Source organism: Cetorhinus maximus, chromosome 1 (assembly GCF_964194155.1).
Source record: "Cetorhinus maximus chromosome 1, sCetMax3.hap1.1, whole genome shotgun sequence".
NCBI classification, from domain to species: Eukaryota; Metazoa; Chordata; class Chondrichthyes; order Lamniformes; family Cetorhinidae; genus Cetorhinus; species Cetorhinus maximus.
Genome location: NC_135879.1, coordinates 86,570,535 through 86,590,375, shown reverse-complemented (window position 1 = coordinate 86,590,375; position 19,841 = coordinate 86,570,535). Strand labels below are relative to the sequence as shown.

At 43.6% G+C, this 19,841-nt stretch overlaps 1 protein-coding gene across 5 annotated transcripts in view; it reads right to left on the bottom strand.

Annotated features, from left to right (window-relative positions):
• Positions 1–19,841, bottom strand: part of pde5ab (phosphodiesterase 5A, cGMP-specific, b) — a 232,917-nt gene that overhangs the window by 84,098 nt on the left and 128,978 nt on the right. For all 5 annotated transcript variants that reach the window (XM_078543324.1, XM_078543308.1, XM_078543317.1 and 2 more), the window contains exons 4-6: positions 8,390–8,461; positions 5,952–6,041; positions 4,884–5,021 (exon numbers count right to left, since the gene is read on the bottom strand). In XM_078543324.1, coding sequence (XP_078399450.1) covers positions 4,884–5,021; positions 5,952–6,041; positions 8,390–8,461 — 300 coding nt within the window. The remainder of the gene's footprint in view (positions 1–4,883; positions 5,022–5,951; positions 6,042–8,389; positions 8,462–19,841) is intronic.

Sequence of the window (19,841 nt, the reverse complement as noted above, 5' to 3'; positions counted from 1 at the left end):
GTGCCGGGGAGCTCGTCTGAACCTGTCTCCTCCTGCTGTGGACATGTGTCTGTGCAGTGACCACCAGATTCTGATCCCGAGCTTGCTCTAGATCTAGGTCCCACCGAGGTGTGTGTCTCTGCGCTGGTGGAGGGTGTGGGTGAGCACTATGACCAGTCTTCCAGGCTTCTTATTTCCAGATCTTCAACGGATGAGGTGTCCTCTTCGATAGAGGTGAGGATGTGGATGGAGCTGAGGGACTGGCTGGCTGGGGGTATCGGTCGCTTGGCAGAGCTCCCTGTGAACCAAAGTAAAGATAATTAGTGCATGGCAGCAGAGTCAAAAGCAGGAGAGAGAGCACTCACAGTTGCACTGAGAGAGGGATGATGTGGTGCAGGATCCTCATGAGGGTGTTCACTGCCGACCTCACCATCTCAGCAGGCACGATCCATGTCCTCACCAGTCAGCGTGATGGCACAATCCTCAAAGTGAGTGAGGGGCCTAGTGTGGGCCACTCCATCTCTGATCTTGGACCTCTCTCTGCTGCTTTGAGCTAGCTTCTCCTGAATGAAAACAGATGGAGAGAGTGTGAACAGGAAGCATGGCTCTGCTGCCTTGTGTGGTGAGTGGAGCCATGGACAGGATGGGGACGCGAGCTCCAGTGGATATGAGCCTGATGGAGATGTGAGGGTGTGTGTGAGAGTTAGTGGTGTTGTCCCTTGAGGCATGAGAACCCTGTGGATGTGTGATGGGTTTGGGAGTGAGAGAGTTGAGACTGGTGAGGTGGTTGACTTACCCTGGTGGAACAGATGAGAGCATTCATCCTCTTCCTGCACTGGATGGCTGACCTCCTCTGTGCTCCAGTGGTGCTGACCGATGCTGCCACCGCCTCCCAGGCTGGACTGGTGACTCTGGCCAATTCACCCATTCACCAACCATAAGATTGGACGGGTGATGAAAAATGGTAAATAATTGCGCCATTGATGGGCTTAATTGCCCTCTTAATTATCGGCGGGCGCACTTCCAATTTTTGCGCGTGCCCGCCAAGCGAAATATCATGCAAGTGCACGCTGGACCTCCTGCGGCCACAGCGGGGGTAGAGGACATCGCAGCAGCCTTCCACTGCATCCAGCAGGTGTCCCAGAGAGGCATCACTAAATTTGGGGGCTGCTGGCTTCCTGGCTTTTGGGGCCATCTGTCGCCAGGAGCAGTCCTGCTCGCCCAACATCACCTCACACGATTTCATGCCCGATTGGGTCGGATGAACACCCGCCCGATCAACGTAAAATTCAGCCCGATGAAACGCATGAACGATAATTTTCATTCATTTGTGTTAAAACATTTATGTGGTAAATTATATCTCCTTAAGTCTTGGCTGTCACTGAATAGCAGAAAAACAATTTTTATTCTACTTAATGAAAGTTGGCTTTCTGTAAAGCTGTTGGTACACTTTATTTAGATTGTACACATCACACATTTGACAAGGTGAATCATTAGTAAATGCATTAATCATGGTAAATCACATTGGAGCATGGTGTCACAGTACAGTGGAATGCAAGTTTGATTCCACCATACACTAAGTTTTCAATCTTCCTTGCAGTACTTTCAGGGAAGGTGTAAGTAGAAATAAGGTGGCTTCCAAGTGGAGTAAGGGAATAAACAGAAAACAAATCTGTTAGGTACTTGGGATAATTTAAGTGAGTTTTATTTGTATTTGTGGGTATTAGGAATGAGTTTTAGCTTTAAGTTTAGGCTTGATTTGTGTTTCTGCATTTGTGTGTCAAGGGTGGGACCTTGAGATTTAGTTTCATTTGAAAAGATGCCAGCATTACAATGAGGTTTTATGACTTTTGAAGGGGAATTAAAACAAAAAAAGGTAGAAAAAACTGTGCTGTTGCCCCAGGGAGAAACTGAAAGCAGTTTGAGTTCAGTAGGTGATCGTGCTCTAAGGTGAAGGAAACAGTTTAAGTCTCTCTCCAGCTGACATACTAGCAGTTTGCTGAGGATAATATGTCTAAGAATCTTAGATGAGTTGTTATAAAGTTAAACTAACAGTATATGTCAAGTGAGTTCTGGATCCCAAGGGAGATACCAAGTTGTCAGCAGTCTACTAGGAAAGGAACAGTAGGGAGCAGGTTCTAAAGGAAAAAGAAAAAGGCCCCAAGAAGCCCTTTAAGTTAATTCAAAGAACAAGGACAGGAATTTAGAACTAGATCCTGTTCAGTAGAAGTGAAAATAAAGAGCAGAGAGGAATTCTCTAAGCTTAATGGGAGAAAGCTGCAGGATGCAGTCATAAAGCAAAATCGGCTTGCAAGAAGCCAGAAGATCCAGGGAGGTAGCCAAAGGTCTATAACTCTTTACTATGGGTATGTGAAGCAGTGGTGTTCTGCTGGCATGGCTGAATCTGATAGAGAATACGTGGAAGGAAGCTTGAATGTACATGGCGATGCAGGGGAGAGGAATATTGGAAGGAGAGAAAGTGTATTTTGGGAGAACATTCCAAAGCGAGTTCTTTGAGAGTGGAAATTGGAAACCCTTGTGTGAAAGACGGAGTTCAGTGAGACCTGTTGGCTCATGGTGTGACAAGCATCTGGGGAGAGCTGATAAGGGATCAACAGCATCTATTTGGGGTGGCACCTGTCACTTGGGTCGGGATTTTCCGGCCCTGTCGCGGGTGGGACCCGCCGCGGGTAAAGCAGCAGCCCAGCCAGAAGACCATTGACTTGCAGCGGGACCAGAAGATCGCGGCAGTGGGCGGGTGTGGAAAATCCCGCCCTTAGTTTCAGAGTGTGGTGTGCCTGACCACAGGTCACCTATTGGTTTACATGGGCTGTGTACTTATTGTGGTGAACATTAGAGTATAAGATAGCTTTTGTAACTTGTGCTATCCTTATAAGCCCATATATTTCTGTAAAGGTATAGTTGTGGGTGAAGGAGCTTTGTAATATAGTTCATCTTTTCTTGTCTAATAAATGTTTTATTCTTGTGTTAAAAGTTCATCAGCTGACTCCTCTGTTCAGTAGCCGCTCTCCACATTTCTAAACAAAAATCAAAAGTCAGGATCTATCAAGCCGGGTTTCACCATGGAATCCGACTTGTTCAGCAGTAACATCAGCTGGGATCATAACAAAGCATGCTGGGACTAATGGCATGTGCCTTCTGATAGCCAGTTCCATGCGCACACAGGCCAGGCTATTCCAAATTGCTTATTCTGGAAGAGGCCAGTAAAACTTAAAGGGCTCTTTAAAAAACAGTTAGGATTACTTATTTGTTCATGGGATGCAAGTGTCATTGGCAAGACCAGCATTAACTGCCTATTTCAGAAGGAAGTTAAGAGTCAACCACAGTGCTGTGGCTCTGGAGTCATATGGGCCAGACCAGATAAGGACACCAGATTTCTTTCCTTCCTGAAAGGACATTAATGAACCAGATGGATGAAAGTTTCATGGTCACTATTACTAAGACTAGTTTTTAATTCCAGATATTTATTTTAGTTTAACATAAATTCCACCAACTTCTGTGGTGGGATTTGAACCCATGCCCCCAGCACATTAGCTTAGGCCTCTAGATTACTAGTCCAGTGATAAGACCACCATGCCATTGCCTACCCCAAAGATGACAGGTTAACCTCTGTTTTCTATTGCTCTGAAACTTATCTTTAGCTGTTGATTATTTTGTATATTCATTCTTTCTTGCTTATGAGACTGGCACTGATGCCATTGAAGAAGTTCAAGTAAGCAATACTGAAAAAATAGTCTCATGGAGAATAAATGAAGGAAGCTGGCATCAGGGATTTGGGAGGCCATAATAGGAATTACTAAAAGGAAGGCTAAATGAATAATGAAAAGACTGCATGTGGCCTTATCACCAGTATCTCAATGGGCTTTTTATTAACTGCTTGCATTTAAAATTTACAAAGCTATTGCATCTGATCCCAGGGGACATATATCTCAGAAAAACAATAAGCTGTTTGTTACCTCATCAAGCAACCCCCACAATTAAAAGCTTAACATAATTGGAAAAGTAACGAAAATATATAAAGAAATAGGGTGAAATGGTGACTCACTTCAGAGCGAATGAGGAAAAGTTCTTCCTAAATGATCTCTGGCTGAATTTTCACAGACTCAGTGCTTTTCACAGAACTAATACCAGAAACACTCTCCAGCACTGACCCTGCAATAATATGCCGGGTCAAGGAGAAGGTGCCCCATCTGAATAGGGCTGCCAAGCACCTAGGACTCTAGAGTGCTTTGCAGACACTTACCAATCCAAAGTACTGGAGCATCCAACCTTACTGCCAGATCTGGGGGTTGGAGGCATGAGTAAGGTGATTCCAGCTTCCCCCCACATAATCCCCAACTCCTAACAACTCCCTGGAAACACTGAAAATAATCTTTTTGTAGGGGGGCTGCAGTTTAATAAATTAAAAATATGCTCCTTTAGGGTCCTAGCCATGATCCCATTGTGTTCCCCCCAACCCCCTCAAAGTTAAGCCTATTTCCGCCCTTCAGGTGTCTGTTACCTCTCTCACTCAGCATGCCAGCCATATGTTAGATACCCATGAGGCTTAGGATGCAGAAACTTCCAGCATATGGAGTCCAAACTCCACCTGACCCTGGTACACCAGAGAGCTAGGTTCTGCTCTTTGCAGAATCTAGGCATTGCAGAAATTCTCATATATGGTCATGAAAATGCATCTGGATCCTGGTAGATTTTGCGATCATAAAGATATAAGAAACAGGAGCACGAGCAGGCCATTCAGCCCCTCAAGCCTGGTGAATTTCTGCTAAAGTAACCATGGGAATCTACCAGTGCAGCTGAGGAATTTTTGCACTCCCCTCCCCACCCCACCCAACTTCCATATCTTTGACAGGTGTGGGCCGATATGACATTATAATACTCACAGAGGAATTGTTATCCACAATGAAGATGGTACAGCTCTGAGCCTGCATGAATGAAAGGATAGTTGCTGCAATCTTCTTCAAAACTATTTCTAAGGAATGCTGCTCCTCAAATATCAGAGTTGCAAGATCAAGTAGAACCTTGTGAAAGAAAGTATAAATAATAAGTAAGTGAAGCATTGTTATTTCTCCATATTTATTAAAGTGACAAAAATTCAACAAGCCATTTTTTTAATTCAAAGGAAACCCCCAAAAGGTCATTTGTATCAGTTTGTGATATGGAATAAGAGTATCTCTGGTAATTATGTGCAGTGATATTGTAAATACATTAACAAAAACATTCCTCTGATTAGCATTTCTAGTGGAATTACAAACACATTAAAAATGAAAATATGTATTATTTTGCTGTTGGCATCAGAGAACTCCTCCAAGAACACATTTACAATATTGGTAACAGGCACTCAAACAATCCTAGACATTTTCCTACCCTTCAGCTCAAATATATTTTGCTTTTACTGAAAATACATGTTGATAAGAATACGGTGAGGGCAACAGGCCATCTGGGACCCTGTGAACAAAGGGACATCCCCTGTGGAATTTAATCCAGTGCCGTAAAAGTTGGCTGTTTCACGAGATGAGTAGATGCATGCCCCCTGTCCTTGGGGAAAACCAGGTTATCTGAAGGTCAGCAAATTACTGCTCTTCTTTTCTCGTATATATTTTTGAGTCTCTTCAGCTGTGGTTTGTTAGCGTTTTGTGCAAAGGTAACACCTGCTGTAACGGGCATGATAGATAGATAAATAAAATAATCAGCAAATCAACATCTGATCAGGAACCCACAGAGGAAAGTTTCATGGGTTGCTATGCAGCCGCTGTATTTTTGGTGGTAGAGTATTAGATACCATGGAAAAATGGCGTGAATGCAATTTTTGGGGGGTTCCAAGGGCTCTTCCACGTAGCTCTAGGGGATGAACAAGGGAACCCCACAGGAATCCATCTCCCCATCCCTAGTACTCAACCAATGTGCTAATGCTGGGATCCGGCGAATATCACATTCGTCCTTGGCAGTACCTGGTTGCGTCTGTTTTCAAGCAATGAGGTCTCATAAACTTTAGCTTTGTGAAGGACAATCCCGCAAAACGTCAAATAGGCAGCAAAATCCTAAAAACAAATTACAATAATGATACTGCACAATAGAATTCAACATCAAGAAGATACAATTAGTATCAATTTACTTTCCAATTTCTAACTTTTCCTGTTGTATAACTTAAAAATAAGTCAAGATTAAGACTTGGACCACAAGGAGAATCAATTCACAACTTAAACAGAAAAATAAATCACAATAGTTATCTTAAAAAGGCTCTAAAGTCTAAATATTGGATAATCAGTAATTTAGGTGGTTAAGGTGACTAGCCAGCTTCCCAGTAGGTAAAACACAAGTGGACTTCTTGAATCAAATTACATATTCCCAGTTACACCCAGCAGTATTCTTACTATTGCTCTATAGCCACAACTATAACAATTTAAATTTTTAACAGAGATTTTCATTTTTCAATTTAAAATCAAATACGATGAATTTTTTATGATCAGAAGACAACCTCAATCAGCTATCAATTAGAAATTTCAGCTAGAAGAGCTACTGGGTTCACCGATACTCAGGTAACTCGGTTGACCAGAATTAAAGTTAAAAAGCTGTGTGGCAATGAGACTCTCAACTTCATTGCCATATCTGAAGTTCCAGCCTGCCTTCTTGGAGTGGGCTGGTTGCCCTCCCACATTTTGACCTCAATTAAAGCTGGAAATGGAGGAGTTGGAGGTGAGTTTCAGAATCTGTTTTTAAGGCTTTAACTCCTTTTACCTAACCCAAACCCATCTGCATTTTAGGTTAAATTTCTCCCAGTAGTGTTTAGATGCTACATTCCTGTGAGAGGCATATTTACACATTTAAATGTTAAATATAAAAATAATAATCTTGCATTTATACAGCACCTTACTATATCTCAATAATATCCTAATATATGTCACATATAATAGGTTAAAATTTGCATACAGCAGATCTAATAAAGAACAATTGAATAAATCTGTTTTGTATGATGCTGATTGAGGGAGTATGTTGGTCAGGATACCAAATGGGTGATTCCACATATCGAGTGCCCGCAACACCACATGGAATTCATATAAAGATAATCTCAGACAAGATGCGCTCCTTTTGGTTGCCATCTGCTCTGAAAGCATTGCCTTCAGAATCAACTTGGTAAAACAGCTCCCTGCTATCATGCAAGGGATCTATAATGCCTACCTGAATCACTAAAACAAGTAAACAGCACCTTAATTATTTCAGCTAAAGGCAACATCACAAAAAAGCTGGGAAGTGGGACAAATTTGGACAGTTCTTTCCAAGAACTGGCAGAGGCATGATGGACCAAATTGCCTCCTTCTGTGCTGTAGCATTTTATGATTCTAACAACAGTCACAATTATGTATTTTTTCAATATTGTTAACTTATATTCCATATTAAAGTATTGGGGTAGAACTTGAAAATACTACCTCTGACAAAAGGCCATTGTGCCTTTAGCTGAACTAATACAGACTTAAACATACTCCTGCCTGGCACTTAATGATTTTGAGTCTACTATACAAATCAATCAGCTGTCAAGGCCCACAGCGGTAAATAGCCCAGCAACATTCACTGTCCAGTCTCACATTCACAAATGCCCATTTGAGAAAAACATTAGGTGCCCAACACCATTGTGGAACTTTACCTCAGCACGATTCACTGCCTTCAACTGTGGAGGGTGAAGAGGTGACAAGTAGAGAAGGGGAAAGAGAAAGTACACCCAAGGTGAATCAGCTATAACAGGCCTACTTACTCCAAGGAATTACTTCTGGAAACCTAGGTGCCAATCTAATAAACATTTAACACCTAAATAAAGCAACTGGGACTTTACTAGCAAGTATTATTCCAATGCTTTACAATTCTGTTTGCGTGAAAGCCTCCTTTAGACTGCTTCATTGGTTGGAAAACTAAACATACAAATCATGAAGGCATGTTAACATAAAACTAATAGTTGCAGTGTATAATACAACAATGAGAAATAATAAATTAGATACATCAAATACTAGAGCAGAATGTTGCACTTTTAATGCAAAATAAAATGTTAAGATGTTTAAAAAAAACCTTCTTTCAACCTTTTAAATTAAATTTTGCAAATACTTGCTTTCCTTTATTTCACTTTATGTTATACATAGATATAAATAAACCTGACTGACATACCAAAGAACAAATCTTTCAGCAAGTAATAAATGATCCCATTCTTGCACTCACACAAGGTAATAATCTACCTGGCATAATATTACTGGAAGACATCTATAATTTAGAAATTGGTTACCTGCCCTGCCCCTTCGCTTACTCTATTATATATTGTAATCCCTTCTCATTTAAACAAAGCAAGGTTCCTTGCTCAACAAAAAAATGAGTAATCAACCTCAAATTGTTGCATTTATTTTACCTTTTCATCTTTTTTGGTGAATGCTCCATTTGTTCCACATTTCTTGTTGATTGCTTGGGCAACACCAACAACCTGGTAAGACAAAAATGATTAAGTAGAAACTAGGTACAGCTATGTGCACACTAATTCGAAAGAAAGCTCACACCATTGCATTTGGAAGTCTAAATTAACAAAGGATACAAAGTAGTTAACAGAGCACACTGAAGTTCCTGAGGATGTGTTAACTTTTCTGATTCTTATTGTCATAAAAAGCCGATTACAGCCACAAATTACTCACAGGCATATTGAGCTTTTTAAAGAAGACGTGCATGTTTTGAAAGAAATACAAGCAAGTATGCTGAGCAAAAGATGGCTGATAATGTAAAGTGATCACTTTTTGGAAAATTCCTATGTGATTATACTGACAGACCTGTTATGAGAGAATATAGAATGTCCCACCTGAAAAGGTTTCATGGCCTTCTTCAAGCAGAGACACTTAAAAGGAGGATAAGAAAAGTACAAAAGACTGAACTTTAATCTCCTGCGGTTGTAGAGACGAAAAACTGATTACCATGACTCAGCAGGCATCTAAAATCCATCTCCTGTTGATTCATATCTCAGAATGTGTAAAATGGTTGGCGATCAAAGAAAACAGACCCTGGGAGTAAGGCAAGGTTTTTTTCCCTTACAGAACTACACAGGGGAAAATGGGTTGAAAAGGCTAGCTACAGAGCGGTGCTACTGTGCTGGGTTGCTGTGTCTGTGACAGCAAGAAGATGATCAACTAGTCACCCCTGCTGTTGCAGGCAAAGTCTCTCTCCCTCTCTCTGTTGCTGGAGACAAGTTAGCAAAGCCACAATCGAAAAGGGAATATGTCAGCTTCTTCAGCCAACCTGCAGAACCATGTGGCTCCAAACCAATTGCTAAATCCTCAGTGTTAGCTCTATCGGAATCACCCAACTTAATGGCCTCAATGTATCACCATCTATGCCTCACAGACAAGCCAAAGACTGATTCGTATATCTTTTTTAAATTTTTATTTTTGGACTCATACCTTCTCATTTCTAATTTGTGTGTGTATGTTGCACTTTTATTATTTTTCTTGGGTCTTTAGTAACTAATAAACTTACTCTTTCTTTGACTCAAAGAAGCCTGATTAAATTGGTTCCTTCTAAAAAAACAAATACATTTGGACAAGAAAAAGGTATCCATGGGGGAAGAGATCCCTTTAAATTAACCTTGTTGTGACCAACCAGGTGATGGGGGTGGGGGGGGGAGGGTTGAATAAAGAAGGGGAGCCAGCTCATTCCTCCTCACCTGGGAGCATAACAAAATTGGGGTCCCATTCAGGAAGTTAACAAGTTGGGGGACCTCACCCGGGAACCGGTTGTAACACTATATCCATTTTATTTGATTTAAATTGTAACAGAATTTATGCATTTTACATTCAGAAAAGGTAGAGAAGAGATCAACCAACTAAGCCAAACTGACTTGAATTTTGATTTTTCATTGAGAGTGATTGTTGAATTTCTTGATGGATCTTCAACTGAGACCAACCAAGTTACATATAGGTAACTTATTAAGCATGGAAAAATAACAAGTCAAACTCTGTATCAAGAGTTTGTAATGAGAGGTTTTTCAAACTTTTAAATGAACTGCTTCTTTTAGCTTTTGATTTTCTAAAGTTGGATAAACTAAGACACTGAGACAGATATTCTATTTGATCCTCCTTCAGGTGTTAGTTGGGTGAAGTGTTCTTAATACCTCCTCAAATGTTACTGTACTTATCTAGCATGATGTTTCTTTACCTAATATTTGCCTTCCTCAGTTACCAGCCCTTATTATGTTTGGCATTTACAACTCTTTTTACAGATGGTGATGGGTACAATTAGAGGCATAGCCACTTAAAGGGAAATGAATGTGTATGAAGATAAAAGTGTTGGTAGTCATTATAAACGTTGCTAATAATCTAAACATACACTTTAGCTATGAAAAGGTTTGGTAACAAAAATCGGGTAACAAAATTTTGGGAAACATAAAATGCTGCTTTGGAAACCTCGTTCCTGCCACAATAAACAGGAAGTGGGAAACCAAGGGCAGAATGTTACGTTGCTGGATCAGGCATGCGGCTGACCCAAACTTGTGCAATATTACCGTCAGCGGGCAGGCGCGGGAGCCTGAAGCACGCCCGCCAACAACTAATAAGGCAATTAAGCCCATTAAACATGCAATTGTCCTGAATTTATACATGGCCCATGTGATTTTGTGGTCCACGTACGGGCCACATGGGCAAGCGGCCATCCTGTTTTTAAGACAAACTCAATCCAGGGCAGGATAAGAGTCGACCAGAGCCGTGGCTATGTAAGTAGGTAGGACTTACGGTGAGAGGTGGTTGAGTTGCTTCTCTAACAGTTCATTGCATTTTCTGTGTTTTCTAGAGGACTGTTTGGCTTACAAGCTTTTCTAGAGGCTTTCTGCCAAGTGCACCCTTCAGGGCACTATCCTGTGCCACCTGTATCCCGGCAAATGGGGATTGTCTACTCTGCTGGACGGCCCTCCTTCTCCACCTCTGAGGAGAGGGCCAGAATGGAGAGGAAGGCAGTTGTCCACAGGCAGTGTCCCCAAAGTGACCTGTGGAAAGAGAGGCACAGCCGCATAGGGTGCAGGGCCAGCAGGAAGTCCAAGGTGGAAGGGTCCAAAGAAGATACCTTTTATCCTGCAGCAACAGCCTATGGACTGCACTCCAGCTACATGAACATGCTGGAGGTCCAGTGCCGAAGGAGCCTCCACTTCTCTAGGGAGACTGTGACCTCCATTTACCACATGATTGGCCAAGAGATTGCCTCGAACTGTGTTGGTGGCCACCCGGTGCCAATGGCTCTGACGGTGACAGTGACCCTGAACTTCTTCACTCCCCGGGTCCATCTGCTGCCCACAGCTGCTCCAAGCTGGTCACTGACGCATTGTTCAGACGGATGGTGAACTTCATTCATTTCTAGTCCAATGATACCAGTCAGGCTGAGCGAGCCAGAAGCTTTGCTGCAATTGCTGGGCTGCCCCGTTCCAAATACCAGACACAATATGGGCTGGTAACTGAGGAGCGCAAACATTAGGTAAATGAACATCAAGTTGGATAATTACAGTAACAGGCTGCACTCATGGGCCATAAAGGTGCCAGCGGGTGAGCCAGGGGCCTTTGTCAACAGAAAGAGGTTCCACTCCATCAACATCCAAATTGTTTGTGACCACAAGGCACAGATTTAGTAGGTCTGTGCCAGATACCCTGGCAGCTCCCATGATGCATTACATCCTGTGAAACTCCCAGGTGCCAGGGCTCTCAGTCGCTCCAGATCAGTTGGATGGTTGGCTCCTGGGTGACAAAGGCTATCTCCTGAAAAGGTGGCTCATGATGCCGCTCCGACATCCAAGAACAGAAGTGGAGAAGAAGTACAATAGAAGTCATGCCTCTATAAGGATGGTAATTGAGAGAACCATTGGCCTGCTCAAGATGAGGTTCCATTGCCTAGACTGATCAGAGGGAGCACTGCAACATCCTCCAATGCTTGTCTTCCTTATTGTCGTTGTGTGCTGCGCTATGCACAATTTGGTTCTGTCAAGGGGGGGACCTATTGGAGGGTGAAGACAGCAAGGCAGCTCCCCAGATCGCAGAGGATGTCTCAACTGATGTGTCTGATGAGGAGCTGGAGGAGGTCCAGGGCAAGGATGTGGCTGCAGAAGTGATGGACCTAGTGGGAGACCAGGGAGGCCTGGGTTCTCCGCTCATTCAGCTGGGCATCCAAAACATAGCTTGAAAGTGAGGGCAAGGGTGACACCTCCTTACTGAATGGTCCTAAGGAGGCCATCCTGTGACCCCCTATGTTAACTAACTACCTCTGAAATAAACTTTGCAGCCCTTTCCGTCTGTCACAAGCCACTCCCATGCCCAACACCTATGAGAAACATAAAGCATAATCAGGCCATGACACATCATAACATCTTTAAATGGTGGTCACATTTACATAATTTGAACATTGAACACGTATCAATTTAATTTATATCACCCGTGCCAACCCCTCTTGCATTCACAGTGCCTTAAATTTCTACTTGCAAGTGCTGTCTTGGTACCCCTTCCCCCGCCAACCCCCCCTGCTGGCAGCAGCATTAGAGACAGCCTGCTGACTGTGCTGCCCTGTCAGTCCTGATGACCTTGGGAGATGTCGTCGGGCTGGCGGAGCCTGTGCAGTAGTGTCTGGGCGGTAGTGTCCAGCGCCATGGCTGGACACTCATCAGTCATCGTGGCCTCATCAGATGTGACAGCCACTAGCAGAGGGGTGGAAGAGCTACTGCCTTCATTTGCAACACCCTGGGAGGAGCCCGCAGATCCAACATGAAGCTGGTCCACCAGCGCGAGGTCAGTTTGAACCTCCCCGCTCACCATCAATGGATGGACAGCTGGCAGAGAGACTAGGTGCCTCATCCATCTCTCACACTGGCAGTGACCTGCTGATGTCACTGCCAGCGTGTGGGATTGTCGGTCCCTGCGCAGCCCCAGGAACTCCTGATTCTGTTCCTGGAACTGCCTCTCCACAAGAGTCGTGGTGGAGGAGGCTATGAGATCGGAGCTCCGGGTCAACGCAGTGCTCACGCTCCGCATGGACTCTTCCATGATAGAGCCCGTGGCAAGAAAACACTTAAGGAACTCCGCCAGATCTTCCCATGCATCCCACTGATATCCAGCATCTGCTGCCTGATGGACAACTCCATAGGCTAATCATCTGCCTCAGACTCAGCATGGTCTTGGTCTCCAATAATCGTTCTATTACTGGCACCTTGGGCACTCTCTGCCTACGCCAGCTCCTCATGCGCCCTCACGAATGTCCAATACCAACAGAGCCAATGCGCTAAAGCCCACCAGCGTGCCCTGGCACTGGGTTCTGAGAGAGGATGTGACGCAGGTGCCTCTGTCCATGGCTCCTCGTTGGTTGTCAATGGAGGATCCTCTGGGTCTCTGCTGCATCTTGAACATGGCACATCTGAGGGAGTAAGACAATATGTCAGTAGATGTCATCATCACAAAGTGACTGTGCATGCAAGACAATTTGTTGACACCATGGACACCTGCCTCACTGAAGCATTGTGATTTGGCAAGCAATGGAGACTCTTGGTTTGAACATCCCATTGGAGATGACATGACCCTACATTTCTTGCACTCTCCCCCAGTCTCTCACCTGTCTGCTGGACTCTTGCCTTCCTCTGAGACCCCTGCCTCTCCGTGAGCTCCACGCTTACATTCCAACTCCAGGGCGTCCATCTCGAACTTGCTGAGTATGAGCAGGTTGGGCACTGCACTACCCATTTGTGTGCGCACCACAGCATTATGGCTTCTCTTTTCCTGTACGGACAAAAGTGCATTCATTAGTCTACCTGCAGCACCATACAAGCCTACACTGCACCCCCATCCTGGAGAACAGGATTAAGGTGCCTGTCACATTACACCTCACCCTTCTGTGCACTCAACATTAGCTAGCAGATCTCCCAGCCTTGGCTGGTACAGGTATAATTTGGCACTCTAAATCTTACACCCTTGAATGCCATGATAAATGGCCACTCTCCAAGACATCTATACATAGTTCCATGCCAAGTTGGTACTCACCCTTGCATAGCGCAGTAGATCACTGAACCTTTTGCAGCACTGGATCCATGTGTCCTGCGCCACATCCTGCCCACTCACCTGGGCTGCCACTTCTGTCCATGCCTTCTTCGTCTGGTCTGGTGGTCTCCTCTTGCCATCCTGCAGCATCAGTATGTCATGCCTGGCACTCTGCCTCCGCTACAGTGTGCAGGTAGCCGTTCAAAATGTGGGGGGCAGAGTGCCCGCCGATACTGCCCTCCTACCTGTCGTGCACAGCGGGTGCTGACACCATGACACCTTCCAACATCAAAGTCTTCAGTTCTTCCCTGGACAGCTCTCTCAGAGTTCTCTGAACCTCCTGGCAGCCTCTAGGGAGCTGCCTCTGCTCTGTTTAAAGCCCCTGCCGTGTCCACATTGGGCCTGGCACCCCACAAGATCCCGCACCGCCAGCAGTGCAGAGCTTATATCCAGCTGCGTTTCACACTGGCTGGCCCTTAACTGGCCAGCCAGCATGAAATTGCCTCCATTTTGCAATTGTGGGCGGGAGTGGATAACCCCTCCACTTCCAGTCCCGCCAATCGGGCGTGCACGACTTACGCAAAATTCAGGCCCAAGTCTGTTGATCAAGGGATGGAGCAAATTAGCAATTACACAGAATTATGTAAAATTTACAGCGCAGAAGCAGGTCATTCAGCCCAAATGGTCTAAGCCAATGTTTATCCTCCATAAGATTCTCCTTCCAACCGACTTCATCTCACCCTATCAACATATCCTTCCACTCCTTTCTCCCTCATGTATTTATCTAGCTTTCCCTTTACTGTATCTCTGCTATTCATCACAGCCATTTCATGTGGTATGCACATTCTCACCACTCTGAGTAACAAAGTTTCTTCTGGATTCCTTATTTGATTTATTAACAATTATTTTACATTTATGGCCCCTAGACTGAGTCATTCCCACAAGCAGAAACATCTCTACATTTACCCTAACAGTGCTGTTCAGAGATTTAAAGTTCTCTATCAGCCTGTTCAGTCTGCCCTGATTATCGTACCCACTCATCCTTGCGAATCTTTTTTGCACTTTCTCCAGTGTTCCTTTTTGAAATATGAAGATCAGAACTGTGCACTTAAGTGTGGTCTAACCAAAGTGCAATATAAGTTAACAAGTTCCTCCAAAAATGAACTCCAGTGCCTGTTTGCACTTTTTATTGTTTGTAAACCTGCATTGCTACTGATTGTGAATCTGTACCCTGAAATTCTTTGGAGCCTCTAACCCATTTAAACTCTTGTCTTCCAAGGAGTAAATTGTTTATTTATTCCTCCCACCAAAATGCACCAATTCTCACTCATCTATATTGAAAATAATTTGCCATTTACACATCCATTCTTCTTAATGCCTTCTTGTATTTTGGTCCGGTCTTCCTCAGTATTAACTAAAGCCCCCCAAGTTTCTGTCAACCACAAGCTAAACATTTGTCAAAGTGTCAGTTGTGGCTCAGCTGGTAGAGCTCTTACTTCTGAGCTACAAGGTTATGGGTTCAAATCTCTCTTTGGGGCTAGATAATAAAAATCAAGGTTGATGCTACAATGCAGTACTGAGGGAGTGCTGCATTGTTGAAGGTGCTCTCTTTTAAGTGAGATGTTAAACTGTGAACCTTCCTACCCTAGCAGGTGGGTGTAAAAGATCCCATGATGCTATTTCATAGAAAAGCAGGGGTGTTATGTTCTGGCTAATTAACATTACAAAAAACAGACTATCTGGTTGATATCATATTGAAGTTTGTGGGAGCTTACTGTGGGCATATTGACTGTTGCCTTTCCTACATTACAACAACGACTACACTTCAAAAATGTATTTCATTGGCTGTTAATTCCTTGAGGTGGCCTGGGACGTGAAAGGTGCTATATAAATGCAAGCCTTCCCTTATTTTATTTTAATGGATGCGGTCAGAAAGAACTTCTGGCAAGGATGATGGTGTCACTTGCCATTTCAGGGCAAACTTTCAGCAGAGCAATGTTGAAGCAAGCCTGGAAGGAGTTAGAGGAAGATGGCACAGCAGATGAACAGTGCCACTACCAGTACAAACCTAACGGAGTATGTTGCTGCATGTGTCCTTGCAGCAGATGGCATGGCTCTGCTTCTGTAAGACTGCTGACCTGGAGCCTAGCTACTTATTTCCACCTGACTGCTATCAGGAAAGTCCATATCACCTCTGCCTGTAAATCTGCACTGGAGGTTACTAGCAGTCTGCCTGTGATTCAGCCAAACCTGACTGGCATTTCTCATTGCTCTTCCTTCTTCAAAAATCAGAAATAAAGAGAATGTCCCATTCTGAAACTTAAAGTCCCAATTTTATGAACATACTGGAGCACTTGGCACAATGTCTTTGGATCAACTAAGCAGAAAGAGGAGAGAAAAGAAGCCAAATAAGAAAAACAGGTTGAAAATTTTAAGCCTCATCATGCTGCTACACATTTTACTATAGGGTTTTGTAAACTACATGTCTTAGAAGTTCTCTACACCCATTGTGGAGAGTTTTCACAAGCAAATGGGAGAGGGTTTTGGTGTGTACGGGGAGTTAAACCCCCTAAAATGTGACATCCGGCAGAGAGCCCAACATCATCATGCCTGTTTCTGGCTTTCACCTAGGCACATTCGAAGGTGAGCAAAAAACTCTATGCAGCTGCAGGTAAGAGGTTCAAATATTATAATAAGCAATTAACTGCTGTTTCAGTCAATTACTCTGCTTTTAACAGGTAGAAAATTCATTTCCAAACTGTGTTGTATTCACCAGGGTCACTGAGGTGAGTACATAACAGGGAGAATTACTTCATTGAAACCGATAGGGCAGAAAATTATGCTTGGCAGGCGTGCACGCACCTGACCCAACCAAGCGTGAAATTATGCTCATTGACATCGGTTGAGCGTGCTAACGTCAATGCGCAGTCACGCGATAGTTCAGACAATTAAAAGGCCTGTTAAGGCCATTAAGTAATCAATTGAGTCTGATTTATCATAGCCCTTTCAACCTAACAGTTGACAGGCAGGCAAAAAGGCCAAGCAGCCTTTGCATTTTTTTTGGAAGCCTCATCTACGGTTAGGATGAGGTTTCCAAAAGCAAATACAAATAAAATAAAAACTTAACTTTTTAATTAAAAATATGTCCCTCCTCATGTTGTTCAACATATTCTTCATCTCCCTGAGGCAGCTCTGTGCCTCAGGGAGATTATTCGCCGCTCTTTTGCGCGCATGTGTGAACTGAATGCTCGGCCTGCTCCCCCTCCTCCCCCCCGCCTGCACAGGTAGCGCTCAGTGCTGCCGCTCGCGTATCATGCTGGGCGGACCTTAATTGGCCTGCCCATGTAAAGTTATGGTGTGCTGCCAATCACAGGTGGCGGTCAGCTTCCCGACTGCCCCCACACGCCCCCGTTGAGCCCGCGCGCCAAGGCCAAAATTCTGCCCATAGGCTGGGAATAGATTTTGATCAGTGAAACTGAAGAGTTGCAGCCATGGCAAGATGAGAGTCTGCTGCTCATAGTGTATCTCTTCAGAGAGTGCTTTCAGTGCTTAGCTATTGACTGACAACTTCTTGAATGTTAATGTGCTGTTCTGAGGAATTCTGTGCAGGAGAATTCTGGGAAAGTCAGAGTATGGAGCTTGACACCTGAAATTGCTGTACTGCGCACCTTTCAAGCCCTCTTGAGATTCTGGATCATCTCGTGCACTGTCTCTCGGTTGAAGGGATCAGATTACGACTGCTGGCATCCTTGGTCACTTCCATCCATGACAGCTTACTTGGTGAGGTTGTCCTCTTCCCCCTATCCTTTGGAAAGATCACCTCACTGCAGCCCCTCAGATCCTGCAGCCAGACCTCCAGATAAGTGTGAGGCAGCCAGGGAGCAACCGGGTTTCTCTCCATTCCTACCATTGATGAACCCTCAAAAATCCAAGTCCCGTTGAACCATTCTAACCCATGCGGGGGTCCCTTTAATTATTAACCCTTCCTTTGACAGAATCAATGCATCATCCCACCCTTCCTCCCTGACTGGCCAGGAACCCGGAAGTGAGATGCTAATATTGTGCCTCAGTTTAAAGAGCCTCGGCAAAGCCTGCTGATGAATTCAATGGGTTCCCAGCCAACTTAGTGGTTCTGCTGTTTAGCAAGGGGAGAACATTCTGCCCATTATATTTGGTTGGGTAGGTGACTCAACACTACACTGATGAAAATGCTTGGAAAATTTCATGGAATCAACAGGCCTAATTTAATGCAGAGTAAATACATGCTGATGAACACTTCTGGCCCCACAAGTTGACTCGGAATTTGGATGGGGCACCAAAAAGGTGGAAATCTGGTGCAACAGACCTTCACCATTTTTTCTGTTCAGTCATGTCCACTTCACATCAATTAATCAGGTATGACCAATCAAAAATGTGGCTCTGCTGTTACCGAGTCACGTGGCTATATGTTAGGCTAATTGTAAAAAGCACAGAAAGAAAGAACTTGCACTTATAAAGTGCCTTTCATATCCTCAGAATGCCTCAAAATGTTTTACGGCCAATAAATTGGTTTTGAAATGTAGTCACTGCTGTTACATGTAGGTATGCACAGCCAAACACAGCCAGGTCCCAAAACCAGCAGTCAAATAACCAAGAAACATGTTTTGGTGGTGTTAGTTGAGGGATAATTACTGGCCAACACAAATTATTCTCTTTAATAGAAAGATAAAGCATTCAAATTTCAAGAGCAAATTACAACAAATTCTCTTATCTAAGCTATGCATTTATTCTAACTGGCTGAGGATAGCATTCAAACAAATTAAAGCATAATTCTTGCACAATTAATCAAACACAGATGGAAACAGGCACTTCAATACTGAATCAGGTCAGTTCCTCTATTGTATGTTACAGCTGCACAAGACATTGCAAGCCAATATTCCTTACATAAATCTTTTTTCTCTACTGGTGTGCCTAGACTCTCCTGTGTGAAGACACATTTGGTCTGGGCGCTAAGAATTCACACAACATGACTTCAGAAATATATTACCAGTTGTTACTACTAGGAATTTGTATAGATTGAGAATTACAGTAAAATCCTGCAAAGGTCATTCGGCTTTGTACTGATTTTATTGTACCCCTGGGTAGTGATACACACAAAGGTCTTAATACAACAATCTCATTAGCTTTAACTTGCACTCTTGCTACCTATAAAATATTATCAGTGAATTGGAAATGATTCTTAAAGAAATGGAGGAAGTACCAAGAAAAATTGTAAACTTTCAAAGAAATAAGTCTCATCTTATTGGAGTGTAGACCAGACCAGTACATTGAATTATTAACGCTACCCCTGGTATCTTTCATATCTAGATTTGATAAGAAGATTACTAACTTTCCTCTTCAAATAACTAAGATATTGGCATAGATTTTCATCTTCATCGCCTGGCTGGCAATCTGGAAGAGATGGCAACTACTGAACCAATTGAATTTACATTCCATTGATTTCACAGACATGGTGAGTGAGCAGAATTTGCTGTGGGGCTGGATAGAGGCAGCAACGTTTTGGATGGGTTTAAGTCTGTGGAGCGTGGAAGATGGGAAGCTGGTCAGGAGAGCATTGGCATAGTTGAGGTTAACGGTGACAAACACAAGGATGAGAGTTTCCATGGTAGATGGCCTCGGCATGAAAGAGTGTAGGTAAGATTACAGGGATGGAAGTAGGCAACAATTTTGATGGAGAGGATGTGGAGTCTGGAGCAAAGTTCAGGTCAAATGGGAGGCAGAGATTGAATAATATCAGAGAATCACAGAATCTTAATGGCACAGAAGGAGGCCATTCAGCCCATC